The sequence below is a fragment of the Lissotriton vulgaris genome, chromosome 2_1 (genome assembly GCF_964263255.1).
Source record: "Lissotriton vulgaris chromosome 2_1, aLisVul1.2, whole genome shotgun sequence".
In the NCBI taxonomy this organism is placed as follows: Eukaryota; Metazoa; Chordata; class Amphibia; order Caudata; family Salamandridae; genus Lissotriton; species Lissotriton vulgaris.
The window spans coordinates 792,036,902-792,061,238 of NC_141687.1; the positions used below are offsets into that span (position 1 = coordinate 792,036,902).

At 44.3% G+C, this 24,337-nt stretch overlaps 1 protein-coding gene across 3 annotated transcripts in view; it reads left to right on the forward strand.

The window, feature by feature from the left end:
- The window catches only part of SCRN3 (secernin 3), a 172,583-nt gene that overhangs the window by 103,258 nt on the left and 44,988 nt on the right, over window positions 1–24,337 (forward strand). For all 3 annotated transcript variants that reach the window (XR_015308418.1, XM_086956154.1, XM_086956155.1), the window contains exon 7: window positions 3,880–4,060. Coding sequence is in view for 2 of the 3 variants with exons in the window: in XM_086956154.1 (XP_086812280.1) it covers window positions 3,880–4,060 (181 nt within the window). In the remaining variant the exon portion in view is untranslated. The remainder of the gene's footprint in view (window positions 1–3,879; window positions 4,061–24,337) is intronic.

Below are 24,337 nucleotides of genomic sequence, written 5' to 3' on the forward strand. Positions count from 1 at the left end.
GGTTACTAGAACCTGTCTCTATTAAGTGGGGTGTACATGAAATTCTAAGATTGGCTAAAGTTAGTGGACCCCCTTTTGCTCTCCCTGAGTTTGAGGGTATTGTTCCTGTAAAGAAAGGGGAAACCCCATCCATATAGAATGAGTTTTCGGTGTCCCACGTTTCTTGCATCGCCATTATATGCTAGGCAGATATAAAGATAAGCCATCTTCCGTCTTCTCTTTTGTTGTTTAACCCGCAATGTTCCAACTCACTACTTTCAAGTTAAGACCCTGTCTAGCAAAAGCCCATGTCAAGGAACTTCCCTTAACATGTACCCTGCTAGCCCTATTCCAATTGGGAGTTGCAGGTGTGGGGTTCAGTCAGCCATTACTAATCCACTCTGGGGCTGGAACCTATTCTGGTATCCTCTCAGATCCTCTGGACCAACTCTCAGGTGGTAACCTCCTTTCCTTGGGTGGATGACATTTTCAAGTGGGTACAAAAAGCCCAGATGCAGGACGCTAATCTCTGTAATCACTTTGTGATCATGTAATCCGCTATTTAATAATAATAGTAACACACATAATATAATAAAATAAAAACACATATTTTATAGTTATATACATATATATCATTATGTATATATATATATGTATATATATATATATATATATATATATATTATAATATATATATTTAATATATATTTATAATTGATATGATATTTATATTATAAATATATAATTAAAAAAAGGGGTGCCTCCAAGCTGTCTGGCCATGTTGAATCTCTTTTTTTGCTTTAATCTATGTAGCACAGCAGCTCGCCCCGCAACATTTAAAAAAAACATTGACATTGTCAATAGATCTCGCATAGGCACAACCTATTGGCTTTGCCAGTACTTGTTGTTATAGGTAATGTAAGAGCATCTTCTAGACCGGACCATATAAAAATTGCAAACATTTCAATAATATCCTTCCCACTTCTGCTCCATGCCTAAGGGTTGTAATTTTGAATGACTAGTTATTGCATACTTTTTATGCGTGTTTTGTGTATTTGTTCTTTGGAATGCAATTATGTAGTGAACGGACACGATACATGTGTATTCTGATTTGATCTCCTTGCAACCTTAACAATGGCTTCTAGGCTTCAACAGCCTTTTTATTTAGAGATGTATATGGCTGCCTTCACTATGGTTTTATTCGGTGTCAAGTCTGTCTACTGAAAGGACCTCCTCTTGGCCTTCTACAGAGGATGTTCAACAAGCGGTAAAACACAGAATTCTGCATCTGAATTACCACAACCTAAAGACTTTCCTTCCACAATCCCTTTTCCTCAAAATAAATTTCAATGGTTTCCATTCTGCTCTGAATGTATTTATATATGTGATATTTGTATAACATAAACATAGCCAAAAGGCAGTGGAGCTCAAGGCAAGCATAACTCCAAAGTTGATTTAATAAGAAGTTGGGGTTGAGAGTATGGCTGGACTGTTAACTATGTTTAATGATGCAGTGTTCCTGAAAGAGGTGTGACTTCAGCAGTTTTTTAAAATTGGATGAGAGTTGGGTAGTTTTGATGGTCACAGGGATGCAATTCGAGATCCCGATTGCATAAATGGAGAAGGTTTTATTCTTGTTTTAAACTATTTTGCACTTCTTAGTCTTTATTGTGATGGTGTCTTGGCTGCAGGTGTATGTTGAGGGTCCCTAGAGGTGGTTACCTTGTCAGCAGATAGACTGGTGTGTTGGTCATGATGGCTTTGTAGATAATGCTTAACAACAAGGGCTGCTGATGGACAGAGTTTCTGAATTAAGCAGAATACTCTCACCCAGTCAAGAGATCAGGGCTAGATCCAACACCGTTTTTTAGCTCACTGCACCATCCCAGCTCAGAACCTGGCTATATGCAAATTAGTCTGTTCCTGTCCCAGTGCATGATGGGAACAGGGCAAACCAAACTACCAAGCCAATTCTTACACTGGGAAGGAAACAAGCTTCCGGGGACCGGTTTCTGGCATTACAGCCGTCTTCCGCCCGGCTTGCTTGAATCCTGATGGTGCAACGAGCAAGGGACTCACATCTGAGTATACCCTTGCACGCTCATGGTGGACAAAATATTTAACAACAAGGGGTGGTGATGGACAGAGTTTCTGAATTAAGCAGAATACTCTCACCCAGTCAAGAGATCAGGGCTAGTTCCAACACCGTTTTTTAGCTCACTGCACCATCCCAGCTCAGAACCTGGCTATATGCAAATTAGTCTGTTCCTGTCCCAGTGCATGATGGGCCAGGGACAGACTGATTTGCATATAGCCAGGTTCTGAGCTGGGATGGTGCAGTGAGATAAATAATGGTGATGAATCAAGCCCTGATCTTTGGACTGGGTAAGAGTGGTCTGCTTAATTCAGACACTCTGTTCATCACCACCCCCTTTTCTGAATCGTTTTTGGCCACTATAGGTGTGGCAGGGTAAACTCAGACATGAGTCCCTTTCTCACTGCACCATCAGGATTCAAGCAAGCCGGGCCGAAGACGGCTGAAATGCCAGAAACCGGTCCCCTGTAGCTTGTCTCCTTTCTGGTGAAGAATTGGCTTGGTAGTTTAGTCTGCCTTGTTCCCATGATGCACTGGGCCAGGGACAGACTGATTTGCATATAGCCAGGTTCTGAGCTGGAATGGTGCAGTGAGATAAATAACGGTGATGGATCAAACCCTGATCTTTGGACTGGGTAAGAGTGGTCTGCTTAATTCAGACACTCTGTTCATCACCACCCCCTTTTCTGAATCATTTGTAGATAATGCAGCTGGCGTGGGGAGTCAGTGGAGTGCTGAAAAGGTAGGTGTTATTTTTTGTTTTGTTTCTTGAGACCCTTCATTTGATATCTGCACCTGGTAGGATACCCTTCAGTGGGACTAGTCTGTTAGGCTGTGAGACTCGGCATTATCACCATCCAGGAGCACGAATACTAGGGCTTTAACAGCGTTTATGAAGACATTTTCTGGGAGGAATGGTTTCCATTTTTTTCTGGTGAGAGAACTAGTATCAGGCCATCTTGCTTTTCCTGGCAGTGTTTTCTTTGAAGGGGAAGTCTGTGTCTGGTGTCCAAGGTTAATCTGAGTAACATGGCACTGTGTGAAAGTTGGGGTTCGAATCTGTCTTGGTGCATTCATGTAACTGAGCCAAGTCTGGTGCTCATGTAAAGTGCTCTGATACCCGAAGTCTCGGGTCTAGTTTGCGCTATATAAAACTCTAAAAAAAAAAAAAAAAAAAGTTTTAAATGGTTGCTGCTCGTTTTCAAGCAAGGAATTATGTCTTGGAGTTGAACTTCAGGTAAGTGATGGACAGCCACTTCTGGATGAAGTTCAGGCAGCGTATGTATATGTATATGTGGATGTTTGGAGTGGAGGAGACCTTCATGTTTGATAGTTAATGTTACAATTCTTTACGTTATTGATAATTCAACAATCTAGTTCATGGAACATTCAGCCCAACATCAAAAAGAAGGCTCTTTGAATATAACCATTTATGAAAACTTTTTTACAGCACTCTCGTTTGTCCTGTGACAGACTTAATAAAATACAATTTCAGGGACAATGCTCTTGATGTTTAGTCTTACAAACATGGATAAATGTGTGCTCACCATAACAGGAAGACAGCGGTCTTCAGTCTGCGGAGACGTGGTCTTCTGTCAATCAATAACTGTCTCTCTCTCAACTAACCTTGAATACACACTGGGGCCAAAGCACTCCATGAATCTTAAATACTAATGCTACACTGTTTCTGAAGTGAAAATTGATAAAAGAATCTGTGGGTTTGGTAGAAAATACATGTAAAATGTTGCTTAGCTGGAGTGTTATTAGTATTTTTACATGTCCTAAAATAAAGTCTTTTTTTGTAGGTCTCTTTTTAAGCCTTTCGTTTTTGTGCCAAATATTGTGCCTTTGCTAAAAACAACATCACCCACCTTTGGTCCTGATGACCCGGTGAAAAAATCACCAAGATTTCAAACCAAGCCTGATCGAAGACACGAACTCTACATTCAGCACGAGATTGTCATGGACATGATGGACAAATCTCAGGTATTGTGCATGTTGCAGATTGTGGAAAATTATATTAAAGGCCTTTTAAACCTATTCAGATAATATTACCCCTTTTATTCTGCTATTACTAATGAACTCATAGTATGCCTCCCTTATCTTTTTTGTGCATCCTGTATTTTGGGGGACAGAGTTGAGGCGGATGTACTGTTACCACACATTTTAGTTGTTTGTACATTTACAAATTCGTATGCTGCAGTTTGAACTACACTTATCTTCCTGATGTTTTATCATAGGATGCAAGAAATGAGCAGAAGGAAGAGGCTTTTACAAACCATTGTATTGTAACTCAGAGTAACAATAGCAGGTGTAAATCACAGATGAAATTAAATGATTGTTGTTAATTCTTACATATTGTTTCACCAGCCACTTTAGCACCTAAAGCGCACCACTCTCAGTGCCTTTTTATTTCTTCTGCGTATTAATCATGTGGCAACGATCGTCCTAACTCACGTGGTTGGGTTTGTGTCAGCAGGTATGTACATATCTCTTGCGTAAGATCCTATGATGTGCCCGCCCGTCTGCAGGAACTTCTTCAAGGCTTCCAGTTGTATTGTATCTTGGTCACGCGATCACATATATACGATCCCCACTGCACTCGACTACCACAAATGAAACATTATCACGTAATGTCTATGATCATACTTCTTTTAAAAATAACCAAATTAAGACAATCTATTGCAACCCAGCTCAGTGTTTCACCTCCAACCTCCAAAACACCAACCTGACTCAGCAAAACTCCCACGTTGTCACATTTCCCACTGAACTCATTCAATATTTAAAGCTTCCAACCCATTCTCTGACTCATTCAGTCCTCACATAAATAAGCCTCATGCTCCTCCCATCAGAGCTCTTTTCTGTCTGACCTCATTATTTAACCATTCCTTTACACCTGGCACCTACCTGACGTACTTCAAATCAGCAATTATTCGACCTTATCTAAAGAATACCTTGTCTCCGTCCAACTATCACCTGATATTATGACAAAGCTTGTTCTCTAAAATATTCATATGACTAGTCTTCAGTTGTCTGACACTTTACTTAACTTTTTACATCCTACTTGATTCTGTTCAGTTGTGTTTACGTGCTCTTCAGTCAGCAGAAATTGCATAGTTGAGTTTCCATCAACTTCAGACAGAAGAAAGTGCAAATTCACACATCTTCAACTCTTATCAGTATACACCACAATCACCTTTTTTCAATCCTCCTATGTCTCACTTATCCTGTTCCTTCACTGTAGATTGTCTCGATCTCCTATTCTCACTCATATCGGTTGGCAGCACAGGAGTAGCCACATGTGGCTATCTCTCTGCTCACTCTTTACCATGGGAGTTACCTGGGATTCTAAAGTAGCAGTCCCTACCACACTTCCTGTGAATGTCCCCCCAGCGTCTTTCCTTGGGCCTCTCCTTATCGCTGTACACCGCCTCCCTTGGGACGTCTGAATTTCTCTTGCTCTTGTGTATCAACTTTACGCTGTTGTATATTATCCTCATTTAATATAGTTCCACCTCCGCTTCATTTTGATGTTTCTTGGTACCTGACTGAAACCTGTCAGTGGGTGGCATATGCTTCCTTGTACTAAACACCTCTAAAACTGATATGATGTACTGTACTAGTACTATAATTCTTATCAGACCTCTCATTCCCAACTCATTGAAGTTCAACTGCTCCTTAGGATATCTTAAGGTGGTTCTTTTCTGCCGTTCCATGAAGATCGGCCCTTTATTGAACAATAGATCCACCACATCACAATATCATGATTGAATGAATGCTATACTTCGCATTTGCTTAAGCAAAAACACTCATCAAGTTGTTAGTACTCATCAGACTGGACTACTGTTAGAGCTTACTTCTGGGCCTACCTCAGTATCCATTCGCCTCACTATACACTGACTTGACCCTCTTCAGGAGAACCTTGTACAGTCTTTTTAGGTACGCTCCCACCACATTTTATCACCATCAAGCCAACCAGCCCTGGGCAAAAATCGGAGCCATATACAGACTACTGACCCTTGTATTCAAAACAGTGAATGGCAGAGCCCCAGTTACTGCTCTGACAATTTTATTCTTCTGCCCTCCATCCCACAAATTCAGATTTAATCTCCTAACTGCATCCACGCTACCCTGTGCTGCCTGTAAATTCCAGTCTTTCAGCCCTGTATGAGATCTCCACTGAAACTCTGCCGAACATCCAAGTAATTCCCATGAGTCAAGAGTTCAAGAAAGAACTGAAAAGTTCACTTTTGCAGCTAGAAAGAAACCAACGATTACTGTCCCACTCACTTCATTATGTTGTAAATTAGTTAACGCCCCTATATTTTTTATTATATATACTTAAATGTGGCCTCTTATTCTCAAATAAATGGTGTGCTTGCACTGTACCACAACTTTTCCTCATTTTTTTTGGTTTAATGTTAATCTCTTCACTGTGATTGCTATATGTACTGGGGCAGCTCCTCCGCTAAGCCGGGTGACCGTCACCCCAATGCCTTTCAGCAGGGCAAAAAAGGAAAAATAAAATGATGATAATGCAATGTTATATAATTATATTTTTTTGTGCAGGAGCAGTTTTGTGGGGCGGGGCTAGGCTGCGCATGGGGGAGAAGTAGTGGCACCCTCCTAAGTGCGCATGACTGTTTGGTCGGCCCTCTGGCGCCACCCAAACATTCATGCACACTTTGCTTGTTCTCCACCCAGGTTGCATTACAGTCTGGGTGGAGAACATGCCCAGGCTCCCTTTCCACATCTGAGTGCGGAACCACGGTTCACAGTTTTCCTTAAGGGGGCACAGTTTTAAGACTCGCGGTGGGGGGAGGGGGTTGGGGTCATTTTAAGGTTAGCACAGTGTAGATTTCAGGGCAGCGGGTCAGGGTAGTGTTTTTTTAAAGGGGGCAGGGTTTTAGGCCTCAGGACAGGGGGAGGGGAAGGGGTTGTTTTAAGGGTAGGATGAGGTAGGTTTTAGGCCTCAGGGTGGGCAAAGTAGGGGATCGAATTTTAGGGCTTAGGGTGGGGGGTCTCAGTAGTGTAGTGGCGATCTTGACCACGCCACGTGTATCCCCTCACCAAATATGTCTTTACAACGAAATTGTGTGGTAAAGGCGTGCATGGTTAGGTCGCATTCGTGGTTTGGGCTGCGTGGTAGAGGCAGGCATGGTTTAGGCGTGCGTGCCTCTGTCATACAACCGGGTGTCATGACCTGGATGTATGCCCCAGTACTCTTTGTGCATGGTACTCAACAACTTGAACCTATATTCTGCAAACTACCTTTGTACATTTCAATGCTGGTGTTACATTGTCAAACAAATCAAGGCTAGAAAAAAATTGAGGCTACCCCCGCCCGATTCTGGATCTTATGCACCGTTCCAATTTTTATAGTTCTAGATGTTTGATCATATCTGCCACGTTATTAACACATAATGTGCGAACCTTCCTAAGCATGATGATTAGCAAGATGATCCCTGTGTCGATGGCATAGGCCTGGGGGCAATATAACAAAGCCCAAGTTTTGTAACAGGTGCCCTATCCGAATTTGCGTAATGGTACACCTCTAAACAGGTGCGCTGGGCTTAAACATGTGTGTTCCCCATTATATTCATAGTATATAGAGTATTAGAACATTGGAATGTTGGGAACTCCATTGAAAACAATGGAGTGCTCCTGTCTTCTAATGGCTGGTAGAAGCCCAGAGCTCCAACATTCCAATGTTTCTCGTTCACAACTGTTGCTGTGAACAAAGGCCTCACGGAGCCTGAGGGTATGTCAATCCCTTCAGACTCTGTGAGGCCTTTGTTTTATTTGTTAGAACCTTCTACCCTCCAGCGGCAGAATTTTACTAATAGCATTATAGCCCTCCGTAACTATTCTATACTGGCATTAAAGTACCTGTAGTGAAATCGAAATGATGAATTGTCCAGAAAGAATGTAATGAATTTGTGGGGAGTGGGGTTGAGTTAATGAGTCGCCACGAATTGGAGTCTATATATAACTGTTTTATTCGGTTTGACAGTACTTGTTTAGTCTCAGGGGGGTTAAACAACACAATGTCCAGCAAGGCACACAACACAAGCTTGGGCTCTCTCCAATGGTGAACTTTCGGGGTCTTCGGTTCCCGTCTTGGCTTTACCAGGGATGGTCGCTGGTCCAGACGTAAGCTCAGGAAAAGGAAAAGAGACAGCTGCGTTAGGGGCTGGGGCCGGAATATAACGAGTGAGAGGAGGGTAGGGTAGTGAGGGAACACCAGGATACTACCACCATCTATAGCAGTCTTTAAGTGTAGGCGGACAGCAGTGCACGGCGATAGTGACCACCCTCAGGCTACCCCGTCCCACCCTGTGCTTTAAACAATCCCTGAAAACGCCCTCGTACTTTGTGGAGCCACACTTCTCCCCTGGAAGTGTGGCAGGGCGGCTCGTGGTAACGTTGGCCTCCTGGCTTGTCGAGTCTCTGCTCCAGGGGTCCCAGTAGCGGTTCCGCGGCACTTCCTCCTTCTTAGTCCTTGGCGTTCTCCTCGTGCGTCGGCTGGTGTCCGAGAGGTTCCGCGCCGACAATCCGAGACGGGGCTTCCTTAAACGCCCCCGGCTCGTCCGATTGGATAGCTGCAGATGACGTCTGTTTACCTGATTGGTCGACTGTTGGAGATGCCGGGGAACACACCCCTAGCGTCACAGAAGGTAGATGCAGTGACGGATTCAAAGAAGGCAGAGCCGGAGAAACCCAGGAAACGTCCAAAGGATCCTGCGGACGGGGTGGAAAGGAAGAAATGTTAGCAGGTACACCCCGTCCGTCCGAGTCAGGGAGCTCATCCAAGTCAGGGAGCTCGACTCCGTGTCACATCCCACCCCCATGATTGACCCGATCGGGGGAAATCGGATAACGGGAAAGAAAGTCAACATTCCCCTGCAAAGAACCCTTCCGATGACGGACCTCAATCTGGAAAGGCTGCAGGGCCAAGAACCAACGCAGGATTCGGTCATTGTTCCCTCTGTTACGTTGGAGCCAGGTCAAAGGAGCATGGTCCGTATACAACACAAATGGCCTCCCTTCGAGATAGTACCTCAACTGTTCTACTCCCCAACGGACAGCCAGGCATTCCTTTTCAATCGTAGAATACGCCTGCTCCCTAGGAAACAATTTTCGGCTGATAAAGAGCACAGGTCTTTCAGCCCCTTTGTCATCCTCCTGGGAAAGAACTGCTCTAATACCAACCCCTGATGCGTCCGTCTGGAGAATAAACGGTTTGAGGAAATCAGGGGAAATGAGAACAGAGGAAGAAGTCAAAGCATCCTTCAAAGCCTGGAAGGCAGAGGTGTGAACAACAGAGGGGGTGGGAAGTGAAGCAGACTTAACGTTTTTTCCGAGGAGGTCAGTGAGAGGACCGGCCAGACTAGCAAACTGAGCAATGAACCGGCGGTAATAACCTACCAACCCCAAGAAGGCCCTGAATTCTTTTTTTGTAGAGGGGTAGGGTAACGCCTTGATGGATTCTAGTTTTTCGGTCTGGGGTTTAATCTGACCGTCCCCTAGAAGGTAACCCAGATACTTGCCCTGTTGAAAAGCAAATCGAGATTTTTTTGCATTAATGTGTAGATTGGCATCTTTCAGACTAGACAATATGTTCCCAAGGTTCGTCAAATGGTCGTCCCATGTCTTGCTAAACACTACAATGTCGTCTAAATAAGCCGACGCATAGTGCAAGTGAGGTGCCAGTAGCTTATCCATGACCCTCTGAAACGTTGCTGGTGCCCCATGCAACCCAAAGGGAAGTACCGTAAAGTGGTAATGACCAGAAGGGGTGGAGAAGGCCGTCTTTTCCATGTCTTTAGGTGCAAGGGGTATCTGCCAATATCCCTTGGTGAGGTCTATGGTGGTGATGTACCGAGCCTCACCAAGGCGTTCCAGAAGTTCATCGACCCTAGGGAAGGGGTATGCGTCTTGTTTAGACACCCGATTAACGGCCCTGAAGTCTATACAAAAGCGGATACTACCATCAGGCTTCGGTACCAACACCACCGGTAAGCACCAGTTTCTGTGGGAAGGGACTATGATCCCGGATTTTAACATGCTGTCCACCTCGGCCTGGAATGCCAAGCGTCTTGCCTCTGGGATTCGGTAGGGCTTTTGCTTTACAACTGTATTTGGGAGAGTAGGAATACAGTGTTCTGCCAAGTGTGTACGGCCCGGTTGGTCCGAGAAGACTTCTGTATGAGACAAAAGTAGGTCTTTAAATTCTTTTTGTTGTGTAGCAGACAGATCAGGATTTATAGGGGCATCACTGACTGTATGGTTTGTATTGGATACAGAAGATACTACGTTAACTGTCTGGGGGGGCTTCCCTAACCATTTTTTAAGTATGTTGACATGATACATTTGGGTTTTGCCTCTTCCTAACTGTACCAAGTATGTAGTGCGTCCTATTTTCCTCAAAATTTTGTAGGGTCCTTGCCACTCCTTCTTCATTTTATGTGTAGAGGAGGGTAATAGAATCAGAACCAATCACCAACAGCCAATACCCTCCACTTCGTACCACGATCATAAAGGGTTTTCTGTTTGGTTTGGGCTACAGCTAAATGATCGTGGGCAAGCGTTCTGAGTTTGTGTAACCTGGTCTGTAGCTGCCGGGTATAGTCCAATAGGGCCTCAGCTTCCTGTGCTCCCTCAGTCTCCCAACTGTCTTTAGTTATTTCAAGAAGTGTTCTAGGGGGTCTCCCAAACAACAATTCAAATGGAGAGGTCCCTAGACTAGACTGTTTCTGACTACGGAGTACAAAGAGGGCCAGAGGTAGTAACTGGTCCCAGTTCTTCCTATCACCAGACAACAATTTCTTTAACGTTAGCTTAAGGGAGCCGTTGTATCGCTCAACCAACCCGTCTGTCTGGGGGTGATACACAGATGTCTTAATGTGTTTGATGTTTAATTGTACGCACACTTGTTGCATCAAACGGGAAACAAACGGGGTGCCCTGATCGGTAACAATCTCCCAGGGAAAACCCATACGAGAGAAAACCTCCACTAACCTCTGGGCTATCGCTGCTGAAGTAGCTGCCTTAAGAGGAAAAGCCTCAGGATATCTCGTGGCATAATCAACCAACACAAGGGCGTACTGGTGTCCTCATGAGGATTTCGGCAAAGGGCCGATTAAGTCCATACCTATACGATCAAATGGGACCCCTATAATAGGCATGGGTACCAAAGGGACAGGAGGAGGAGTGTAGGGGTTCCGTTTCTGCCATATTCTACACTCCTGACAATATTTTTGGACTTGGGCGTAAATTCCTGGCCAGAAGAAATGTCGCAATATGGACTGTCCCGTTTTTTCCACCACAGAGTGACCAGCTAACAGATGAGAATGTCCAAAAAAAATTATCTGATCACGAAAATCATTCGGGACCAGCAGTTGGGGCTCAGCGTCAGCTTTGGCGAGTCTATAGAGTAGGCCATTTTTCTCAATGAAAGTGGGATAACTTCTGTTGGACAGATCCTGTCCGTTTCATGCAACCTGCCATGCATTGGTGAGGCTTGCATCGTTCAATTGGGCAGTCCTGAAATGGGTGTCCCTGGCCCAGGGTTCTGCTGCTAACAAGGTGTCACGGGGAAGGGACAAGTGGTGGAGAGTATCTAACAACAGAGTGTTAAAGGAAGGGTTATCTGTACCTATGATTATGGGTTCTGGCAGACCAGCCATAACCCCTACGACAACTTCCATGCTTTTCCCTGAGGGTGTGTACAGCGTGACTCTGGCTACAGGATACTCCTTAACGTCCCCATGGACACAACAAATGCTGACCTGTTTCCCCGGAATGAGAGCCTTGGTCTACCAGCTCCTCTCTTATAACTGAATGTGTACAGCCAGAATCCAACAATGCTCTTATACTGGTACCGTTCAGAGAAACCCGTACATAGAAAGTGGTTCCCGTTTCTTGAGCATACAGGATGGACCTGGGGGCATAGCTCACGTCCATGGGTTCGTCTTTTTTTTCTTTCTTTTTCCTACAGAATCGAGCAATATGACCCCACTCTCCGCAGTCATAACATTGGGGTCCCAAGTTTGGCAGTTCAGGTCGTTGGAACCGCACCCTTGGTGGTTCTGGTACTGTTTTTTTGAATTTTTTTTCAGGTTTGATAGGTGGTAACATTTTAGTAGGTTTATCGGGTTCCCACGTTAAACCCGCATGTTGTTTAAGCCACCTCTGAGTGCTATAGGGAAGGGCCTCGATGAACTGTTCAAGATACACTTTGTTCATAATGGCATCGATGTTTCCTTCATGGGGCTTTAGCCATAAGGCAGCAGACTCCTTTAACTTGAAAAACAAAGTCTCGGGTAAATCCCCGGGAGACCCTTTTTCTTGACGGAACCGTAGTCGATGTGTTTCCTCGTCTACCCCCAGCCTATCGAGGATGTACTGTTTCACGACCGCATAAGCAGTGGTTCCATCTTGGTTCACTGTCTGATACGCGGCCTGGGCCTCACCAACCAATAAAGGCGCCAAATAGAAAGGCCACCTGTCCCCAGGCCAAGAACTGGCTCTTGCAGCTCTCTCAAAGTTCAAAAAGAAAGCAAGGGGGTCATCTCCTGGACTAAATTTCTGTAGAGGAACAACTGTGCCTGGGGGTGGGGCTGTAGCTCTTCCTTGACCTAACACGGCCATTAGTTGTGTTTGTCCCTCTGCCAATTTTAGTATGTTATCTGACTGGCTCTGGATGGTTTGGGAAAACGCAGTCCGGTCTGCTTCCATTTGGGTTAATATGTTTTCCATTCTGTATCGGATGGCGTGGTACCCTGAAGAATCCGAGTCACGGCACCACTTGTGGGGAGTGGGGTTGGGTTAATGAGAGTCGCCACGAATTGGAGTCTATATATAACCGTTTTATTCGGTTTGACAGTACTTGTTTAGTCTCAGGGGGGTTAAACAACACAATGTCCAGCAAGGCACACAACACAAGCTTGGGCTCTCTCCGATGGTGAACTTTCGGGGTCTTCGGTTCCCGTCTTGGCTTTACCAGGGATGGTCGCTGGTCCGGACGTAAGCTCGGGAAAAGGAAAAGAGACAACCGCGTTAGGGGCTGGGGCCGGAATATAACGAGTGAGAGGAGGGTAGGGTAGTGAGGGAACACCAGGATACTACCACCATCTATAGCAGTCTTTAAGTGTAGGCGGACAGCAGTGCACGGCGATAGTGACCACCCTCAGGCTACCCCGTCCCACCCTGTGCTTTAAACAATCCCTGAAAACGCCTTCGTACTTTGTGGAGGCACACTTCTCCCCTGGAAGTGTGGCAGGGCGGCTGGTGGTAAAGTTGGCCTCCTGGCTTGTCGAGTCTCTGCTCCAGGGGTCCCAGTAGCGGTTCCGCGGCACTTCCTCCTTCTTCGTCCTTGGCGTTCTCCTCGTGCGTCGGCTGGTGTCCGAGAGGTTCCGCGCCGACAATCCGAGACGGGGCTTCCTTAAACGCCCCCGGCTCGTCCGATTGGATAGCTGCAGATGACGTCTGTTCACCTGATTGGTCGACTGTTGGAGATGCCGGGGAACACACCCCCAGCGTCACAGAAGGTAGATGCAGTGACGGATTCAAAGAAGGCAGAGCCGGAGAAACCCAGGAAACGTCCAAAGGATCCTGCGGATGGGGTGGAATGGAAGAAATGTTAGCAGGTACACCCCGTCCATCCGAGTCAGGGAGCTCATCCAAGTCAGGGAGCTCGACTCCGTGACAGAATTATAAGTATTTATTGTAAATAAATGAGCTTGTGCAGAGAGGAGTGACTACGCAGAGTCACGGTGTAATCTCGCCACTTGCAGTACGTGACGTCACTTATATGCACACTTGACATTCTAAACGTGCGCGTGCCTGATGACCAATAGGAAGGAATGCAGCATTTAACGACTAGAACCACAACATCTCCCTTTTTTTTTTAGGGGAAGAACAACTTACATAAAAACATGCTATTTAAATGCGCTGGTACTTTCGATATTTGAAGATATAGCAAAAGTTCCTTCCCGCCTTCTGTGCGCAACTGGGGTTCCAGAAATATGAAGAAATACATCATTAAAGCGAACCAAACAACCGGTTCACTGCAAATAATTAAATGTCTCTCCTGCTCAACAAAAAGAACTGGAAGGTTCCTGTGGTGAAGTAAGGTGATGTATGGCACGAGAAACTCTTCCATGATGAGGTCCTTCAGTGGTAGTTAGATGCAAAGGTCAGTCGATTTCCGTCAAAGAGGAACCCTTTAACTTTTCCAATAAGTCTGTTGTATTTTGGAGAGTATAATGGAGATTGTTCTGGACCCCTAGTGCACCTTCAATGGGGAAGAAGAGCGTAGGAATACTATACAAAAGTCACTCTACTGACCAACTTGCTAAATTTGCAGGATGTACTTATCACTTAACATAAATGTGAATATGGATTGATAAATAAGTCTATGTCGATGTGACTTACTAAGACTGATGGACAAAAACGTTATACAATACTATACATTTGTCATCATCATACGATGGAATTCTGACTGCTGCAATTTATTTCCGCAAGGTAACACTTGTGAGAATAGACATAAACTATGTGGGTATGCAATCCTTCTCTGCCCGAAACCCTTCTTACCATCAATCCAACCATCGAACAGTGAATATACATACATAAAATAGTAGCTTACTCGTTACTGGATTATGATGACAGAGAAACAAGAGGATTGAAACTTTCGTCTAACGCAATGGAATCATCTGATCCAGGTTTTAGGATTAACTTCAATTTGGCAAGATCTCTCCACCCTACCATGTTTCTTCCCCTTTCTGCCACAAAAATTTTGTTGTTGATACTTCTACCTTTTATGCTAAAGATATCTTCAAAATAACCGAACATATTTATCTCAAATTCCCCGTATGCTGTAGGATTAATATCAGTAGGGAATAAATCCACATTAGGCCAGGATTCCAAATATTTATTGTCAGAAATTATTGTAATGGCCGAACATGAATCCACCATGATATTGAGCTCACCCTCACCTACCTTTGCAACTCCTAATGGACCATTTATGTGCGTATCACCAACATCTAAAGCCAAAACAATATTGGGACACGTCCTCATCAAAATCCTCAACCCAATAAATTTTTGTTCTAACGTTGGGTTTTTGGTCAAAGTTCCCACACACACTTGCAAAATGTCCTACCTTTTGACAGCTTGTGCATGTTTTCCCAATTGCTGGATAACTATCCGAATCGGCCTTACGGTTAAGAGAACCACATCTAAAACATACAATAGGGGAAGAATTGTAATTATAGTTAGAACTGTAAGATTTGTTAGTACCAAAATCTTTCCGTCTTCTGTCGCTTACATATGAAACATTAGAACATGAAGATTCATTTACTTTAGCCAATTGTTTTCTGCCTTCAAGTGAACGTTCGATACCCTTGGCGATATCCACCACCTCGGACAATGTGGGTTTTTTACAGGCAAACGCTCTTGAATTTTGTGCTCAAAACAATGGACTACAAATTGGTCGCGTATGTATATATCTTCCATGTCGCCAAAATCGCATTTAGAGGCTAACACCCTTAAACTTCCTATATACTCTTCTACATTTTCTGACTCCATTTGTTTCCTCAACGCAAAACGATGTCTGCCCACCATAATGATCTCTTCCTCGTCAAATTGTTTCTCTAATCTTTTCACGGCCTCCTGAAATTCATCAAGGGGAATAAACTGTCCCGGAACAGGTTCATATTCTGGTAGGCTTTCGAACATTTCCTGGCCAGCAACCCCCAACAAACCAAAAAGAATAGCTTTTTTACGTCAGCATCCTATTTCTTGCCATTAATCGCAACCAAATAATTTTCGAAAGCCCTGTACCAGCTCCTCCATTTCATCACAGGTTTACCTGGAACTTTGAGAAAATGAGCTGGTGCATTAAAATTTATTTCACTTGCCATAACTTTAGCTTCGTCTACAGATTCTTTTTTTTTTAACAAAGAAATCAATCTTGTTGCCTGAAATAAATTCAGCTATATGTAATAAATTAAATTAAATGGAAAAGAAACAATTATGATGTATGTGAATTAAACATTGGCCTGAAGACGCTGATAGCGCTAAAACATAGACTCTGAGTAAATCCTTGTGTAGAAATTGAACACTTGAATAATACGATTACCTTAAGTAAACATAATAGTTCTTTTACTGATAATTTGTCAATAGGTACCTAAAGTTGCCAATCGATGAAATGGTTCACTCACTTCATGCAATGAAAATAAAATTTTTACTCGTATTATGAAGCGTACTGAATTCGTACTATCATACGTCAATACTTTGTCCACTTACTCGAGATCCAACATGTGATGTATCAAATGTTATTTCCGCTTGTGCAATTGCTTTAATTTGCAAGACAAACTCACCGAAGTGTAACACCACAAGCTACGTGAGATGGCGGCAGCTTCAATGAATGAGAAACAAATCCAAGATGGCGTCGCGTACTTACGTCAGAGGTGTGATGATGTACTAACGCTTTCCTGCAATCTTCAACTGAAGCATTGAAATGAGGTTGATTAACGTAACAGCGTCAGCAGAGCGTTGACAGTTGGGATTGTCAACGAACTTACAACGGCCCACAAACTTCCTTCAGATACGCTGACAAACTACCTTTCAGTAACACTGCAATAAATATGTAAACGTCTTAGAAATGTTGAAAGCGTTTCAAAACAAAACGCAAATATTCACACTTGCCAGAAAAATATCTTTAATCAGCATCACAACTTCGACGATCTTCCTCATGTACCACCTCTAAGTAGACTTTCTTGAAGAACCGTAACTTGTAATCACGCCCGGAAGAAAGAAAAGAATCGCATTATAAAGAAGAAATGCTCCTTGAAATTGAATGAAAAGCAAACATTTGCATCGAAATAAAGTGTCGCACTCCCGAAGAAATCTCCGCCACAAGCTCTGAATACCTTCGTCCCGCCCTCGTTGCCAATTGTAGTAAAATCGAAATGATGAATTGTCCAGAAAGAATGTAATGAATTATAAGTATTTATTGTAAATAAATGAGCCTGTGCACAGAGGAGTGACTACGCAGAGTCACGGTGTAATCTCGCCACTTGCAGTACGTGACGTCACTTATATGCACACTTGACATTCTAAATGTGCGCGTGCCTGATAACCAATAGGAAGGAATGCAGCATTTAACGACTAGAACCACAACAGTACCACTCCGTTGTTCAAGGGAGCGGGTCCTTTAATGTCTGCTATAGCCAGCTATGGAAGGCTATGAAGCTATATTAGAACATTGAAATAGAAGGGAGCTCCATTGAAGACAATGAAGTGCTCTGGGCTTCTAATGGCTGGTAAAAAGCCCATAGCTCGAACATTTTAATGTTTGTCGTTCATAGCTGTTGCTATAAACAAAGGTCTCATGGTTCCTCTCCTTTGCCTCAGGCCTTGAACGCTGGAGCTGGCCTTTAATGGCTGGTATAGGCTGCTAGGTTGGTCTATAAGGCTATATTAGTGCTTGAAGCAGCCGCCCTGTCTTTCACTGTGTAGGTGGCACCTGCCTGCACTTCAAGAGGGTGATGTCTGGGGGGGTCCATCAGACACTTTTTTTTCTCAACCAGAGGTGCACTATCTCATTTGTACTTCCTTGTCTAGAACACAGCACGGACACAGAAGCATAGTGTTTTCCATGCAAATGAGGGAACACCCTCTTGAGATAGCACCAGCATTATATAAGTGCAAGCACTATCTGTATTACAGAAGACTGCGCACAAGCATCTGCTGCCCCTTCTGTAATACAACAGTGCTTGGTGGACGCCATAACTTATGCACAAGCCTGTTGTTTCCCAGAGTGCTGTTTGTTCAAGCCAGTTCCATTTAGGCTAAACACACACATTTTTATTATTTATATAGAGGTGGAAATCTGACTTCCATCCACTTGAATATATGGAGAATGTAGTCCGTGAGTTGGCATGGTTGCCTTCCAGATGAGGTCCATCTTGCATCAATCAATCAGGTTTCTTATAAAGCACGATTACTCGCCCATAAGGGTCTGAAGGCGCAGAGTAAGGGAGGGAGGTGTCATCTTTGTACATTTGTAACTGCGAATATGGTTTACCTAGCGTGGCCTGCATGGATGTATGATGTTAGCACGCACACTTTTACCACGCATACCATTACCACGCATTTTTTACAACGCGATACCTTTACAACGCATAGTGCTTTGGGTGCTGGATAGTGAATAGTTGAATTTACTATTCCAACACCAGTCCCCGTGGACACTAGGGAAGGTTATTGGATAGTAAATTAACCTATTCACTAGCCATTCCCTAAGTCAGATCGCCTCAAAGCGCTATGCGTTGTAGTGGTATGCGTTGTAACAGATGCGTGGTAATGGTAGTGCGTGCTAAAAGATGCGTGCTAAAGGTTGTATACCGGCCTTCATGCATTGGTAAAATATTGAACAACAGAGGTGATAGTGCTGAGAACTGTGAATACTCCATGTTAGATTTGTGATTTTCAGTATATGAGACTCATGTGTCTCTATATTATATGAGGTAAACTCAGGCCCAATCTAGGGCAGTGCCCATTCCCTTACCTATTCTAATATGCCATCTGGACCTTTGTGGTGTAGTTTTCATCCTTCTGAATGATGAATGATCTGAAACGCATAGATTGTGTGTATCCATGTACTCATGTAGTTTTCTCATGACATTACCTTCCTGGATCTGACTTCGAAACGGGAGGTCGTTGGACTGAAGATGGATAAATCCTTAGGTTTGTTTCAGAAGTAGGATAGTGATATCCTATTGAAATTATTGTAGGGTGACATCTGAACAACGGATGTGTTTAGAATCTCTGTCAAAGTGGAGCAAAGGCTCTCCAATTTAAATTTGTTGTCTTTTTCCATTCTGTGTCTTCATATGCGTATTGAATATTTGGGTGCAGACAAGAGGCTCACTGTAGATGACAGTGCTGGTGATAATGATCATTTATGCTCAATACCATATTTCCAACTTAGCAGGCCCTGCTGTTTGTTAACATAGACATTTGCCAAAAGAACTAAGAACGTTTTTCAGAAAGTTGGCAGTAAACCCTAGAGTCCTCATTAGCTTCCACAAGAAACTGTAGGTGACAAAGTGAAATACATTCTCACCATAGGATGTAATCCGTTTTAGTGAGGGGGAGTTTGCTGCTTCATAATAATTTACAACATAGACATCAACATTGCTGCTCAAAAAGGCCATCCAAAAAGTAAAGAAAAGATTAGCCAAGAGTCTTACGATGGCTGCCACCACTTACTGGTTGAGGTGGTGGCAGCCAATCCAATCTCATTTTGAGATCTGTTGGATCCGCAAAGGATAAGTGTCTCTAGATATACATAAATCTTTTTTCTTAAATAACTCCAAAACTACTGAACAGGGGGAGGAGCTACGCCGCGAACCAAGATGGCCGCATAAGCTCCCGGCTCCGCCGACCTCCGCCAGCGGCCCGTCTATCCTGTTGTCTATCCTCTACCCACGCCCTGAGCCTGGACGTATGAAGGTTGCCTGATGCCAACGGTGCTTTCCCGGATTTCCTACCTACTTCAGCGACGAAGTTCTGTCGTGTCCCATTTTTGGCCTACTCCCGGGCTGTCGCCGGGACCTCGATTTTGAAACACCCGAGAGGGACCTGATCAACATCGGCTGTGGGACCGCGATTGTGGCCGGTCTTCCAGGCTTGAATAATTCTTTCTGCCTCTGAGTCCCTAGTCCTCGTTGATGGATGGTGCCGGAGTAGAGACACTGTGGCGTGCTGCGATCCTCCTGCACCGTGACTGTGGGTTGTGTGCCTGACCCTCGTTTCCCGGTCCGGGGGCTGACGGGCTGCACCCACGGCCGGTGTCTGTGCTGAGTGTGCCAGTTCGGGGAGCCCGTGTTGTTGCTATCGTCAAATGTGTACCCGGAGCCCGGCGATGTGGGCTGGAGATTGTGTCCCCCTCCGTCCTCTGGACCCCGGGATAGAGGGGGTGGATGGCGCACATTCATTGAGATCCGTAATGGCGGCGATTGAGGCGCTCCGCTCGCAATTCACCGTCGCATGTGTCTCCCTGGCGGCGAAACTGGATGATGTTTGCTCGCGACCGGTCACAGACGCTGCAGCACCTGCACAGAAATTTGCGGTCCAGTCGAGCGGATTGACCTGCCATCTTAAGGGGCCCGAGCGGCAGCCCGACTTTGCTTCTCTGGGAGCCGGCCTCACTGTTCCCTCATCTGCTACAGTACATGGTCTTCCCTCTACGTCTCCTATCCGATGGTGTATCGTCGCTGGATGTCCTGTTCTTCATTGCCAAGTCTCAGGGTCCCGTCGAAGGGGATCGCCATTTTCCTTTGTTCCGGCCCGTCTGCATAACGGATGCCGCCATTTTGTGACCGGACTTTGCTCCATCTTCAATGCCCTGGTCTGCCATGGACGCTTTGGCTGCCTCTGGTCGGATGTGGCTTGGTCGGGATGTGCTCCGGAACGGATTCGCACTGGTCAGGGCTGACTTTGACTTTGAGGTTTTCTTGCTCCTCGCCACTGCTTTGGACCATCTGAGACGCTCCCTTTGTTTGCAACTGATACGACTTTGGTGATAGATCTCCTCATGAGGCTTGCAGGGTTGACTTCTATTTCCCTGGGGTTGCCCCGTTTACTTTTGCCGAGACTGCACCGAATTCTTCACCGGGCCGGGGGTAGGATGGGGCGGGGTTTTCCTGGTGACTGTCCTCCCCGTGATATTGCTAACTGTTTAGTTTTGCTTGATGATGATTGTGCTATGGGGGGGATCACCGCCGGCGGGGGGTACCAGGTGTCCGGGGGCATGTTTGTTTTTCTCCTCCTCCACCTCTTCTTATATTTTCCCTTCTGTGGGGCAGTTCCGGGGCGACAGGCATGCTGTTAGTGGGTTAGGCCGTAGCCATTACAGGGGTGCAGGGTGGCGGGTGCGGGAGGGGGTTTGTTATTTTAGTTTATTTTGGTCTATGGTCCCTATCGCTCTTTTCCGTCTTTAGGAGGGTTCTTTCCTCTTTAGTAGGGTTGGCTGTCTCTTGGTCTCGCACCTTTCTTCTTTTTCCGGCTTTTCGATAAGCCTCTGTTTTTCTGTTCTTGGGGGGTAGACTCTCTGGGGTGATTTTTAGAAATGTGAATTATTGTAATGTGGTTTAATGTCCAGTATCATCGCCGTGGCTGCCCAGATTGCATAGTTGCTTTAGTCATAGCCTATCTCCGACTGTAATTGGGGTAAGTCCCAATCGTCTCCTTTGTGCTTCTATCCTTTAAGGTGTGACGTCCTTGTTGTTGCAGCCCCTACTTCTTTTCTAAAATTTAAAAATGAAAACCTCATATCCTGTTTGCGAGCCCCGCAACCACATCTGATGTACTTTGATATATCCTGTTTCTTGATTGGCTCCAGTTTCTCCTGTTTCATTGATTGTCTTTGCGGCCGGCCATGATGGTTGTGGGCCTGCGCATGTATCTCCTTCTTTTTCGAATAAAGGTTTAAAAAAATAAAAAAACAACAACAACAAAAAAAACTACTGAACAGATTTACACCAGATTATCAAAAGCACTCTTTCAGGACCCAGATCTAGCTTTCTACCAAATTTGGTGTGATTCCGTTTACAAGTTCAGGCTGTAATTGTGTCTAAAATTCCTTTGGGAAATTGCATGGGGAAAAACACGTTTGGGACCCCATGTTTTTCTTGGGTGCCCACTTGACTTGAATCACCCTGAAACATTCCAGACAGCAGCTGAAGTGACTGAAAAACTGGTTTTGGAACTTTTGTGAAGATTCATCAAGCCGTGCCAAAATTATTAGCAAAACAACAATGCTTTTTGTATAAAAACTAGGTCCAACTTTAACTACCTACTGGCGACTACCAGTGGGTCATATATATTGTTTTTTACCCCTTCAACTTTTCCTATGAGCTAAACTCCCTTCCCCCACTTCATGTGTGTGCTGATTCCCGTCCTTGTTGCATTTAATGTTCTTGAGAGATGCTTGGTTAGATTTATGTAAAGAAGCAAACTTTTTATGAACAAAAGACTAAGAAAAAAAGATCCTTAAGTCCTAAAAATTATTATTATTATAACTATTAAGATAATACAGATTGCCCAGAATTGCAAGGCCTGCCTCTTAATGAATATCCCTAAACGTTATTCTGCTAAGTTGGCACTTAGTAGTCCATCTCTGGTAATGGTCCTCCACTGATTCAGTCCATGGTGTAATTATATCGCACCAAGAGGACTTTAAGATCTAATAATAAACGAGTACTTGCAGTTCCCAGGATCAAACGGTCACGGACTGGAGGTCGACGGTTCTCATACAACACAGCCAAATCCTGGAACCAGCTTCCAGACTACATTAGTCTTGAATCTGACTATCTTAGGTTCAGGAAGCAGTTGAAGACTTTTCTTTTTCCGTGATCAGTGGTGAATGATTAGGTGTCACAGGAAGCGCTGGATGCCCCCGGGTAGCCATACGCTATACAAGTGTGTATTCATTTATTCATTATTCCATTATCAGTTTGCTTTACTGATAGACTATGCTGTTGTTGTTTCTGCTGTCGATTCAAAACTTTTTGCAAAGTATGTACATTTGTGGATTCAAATGTTGACAGCAATGCATGATTCTTATATGTAATTTGTGACGGCAGCTTCTATTCCTCAAATTAATTGAAAATATATTTCATTCTAGACCCTTTAGTCTGAGTGGATATAGCAGATGTAATGTAACGCCAGGGCACCTGAACTAGTCTATTAAAGTGTTTAGCTTGCACTGGCAGCAACATTATGATTATTTTAAAACCAATCATCAGCATTTTATAGCAGTATCCAAGATTTTATTTTCATGAATCATTTGTCTAGTGAAGATGTGTAGATTTTTGCCTGGTCCACAATGTACCATTTGAACCTTACTACTTACTTTGTTCATACACGTATAATTCATGACCACTTTCTGTAAAACCGTCCACAAGAGATATATGTGGTTGTTGGTTCTTCAGTTCAGGGACTCATAATTAAAGGTGGTTTACACCACGCAACATTTACTGCTATATCTACATTGTTCCTAGTGAGCCCACTGCTTTTTATTGCTTGAGACTAGAGCGTGGTCCGTTTCTGAATCTTCAGCTTTGAGCATTATTCCCCCAAGATGCGTCCATTATATAATTTGTAAATGTGTAAATGTATGAAGCTTATATAGCGCATGACTTACCCTGGGGCATCTCCGCGCTTGCTTAGGGAACCCGTCCTGGTATTCCCCTGTGAGATAACCCTGGCAGGGTATCCACAAGGTGAAAGCCAGGCATCCCACCGCGAGGGGCCGATGTGGAGATTAAGCAAGCTATTGCCCAGAGTCGCAGAGTGTGAACCCGTGAGTCGAGAAGGCACCGGAGCGAGAATTAACGAGTCCGTGGAATTATTGAGCCCAAGACCCGCCGAGGCAGGGAATTGAACCCTGGTCCAGGGCCGAACTCAAGCTCCAGGTCTGCCGCCTCTAACCCCTGAGCCACACTTCTCCAATTTGAAATTTGATTCTGTAGTGTAGGACATTCTTGGATTTAGTGTGCTGTATGATTCTGCAGAGTGTGCCGATTGAACATATGCATGTTGCAGAATCATCTTTCTTTATTAAATATTACATCTGCATGCTCTGTGGCAGTTCGAACTTGACCCCTCTATATCTGGTGTTACCAGCTGTTGTATATTAGAAAATAAGGGCAAACACTCTGGACATCATCATATACCATTATGTATGTAGATCAAGCATCTACCCATGGATTTCTTTAAACAAGCCCATCATTGCTGCATATCTCATGCTGGTGCCTTTCATCTTCCCTTATATATCACTGTTCAGCCATTTCTTGGCTTTACAACCTGTGGAACCTGTTGCAGGTGGCTTTATTAATGGTAGATCCAAAGACAAACCGGAATTAGTATTTTCTTACACTGATGCGTGAAGATGTTTTGATTCCATGGCTGTAGAGCTGTAAAATATGCCACTGCTGTTCCCAAAATAGCAATTTTGCTCAAGACCATATCTGATTCTTTTATTGAGGTGGTATAAGAAATTGGATTATTATTTGGGGTGGGCGGCACCCCTCTTTAAGGAATAACAACAAACCTGGTCAAGGTAACCCTCCAAGTCAATAAATTAAGCTGACCTCAGCCCACTAGTGTCAGAGCTCAAGCTTCCTGTACCATCAAATGGCCCCACTGTTAATCATAAATAGAAGGCATGCCCTGCAGAGATAAATAACTCTTTTT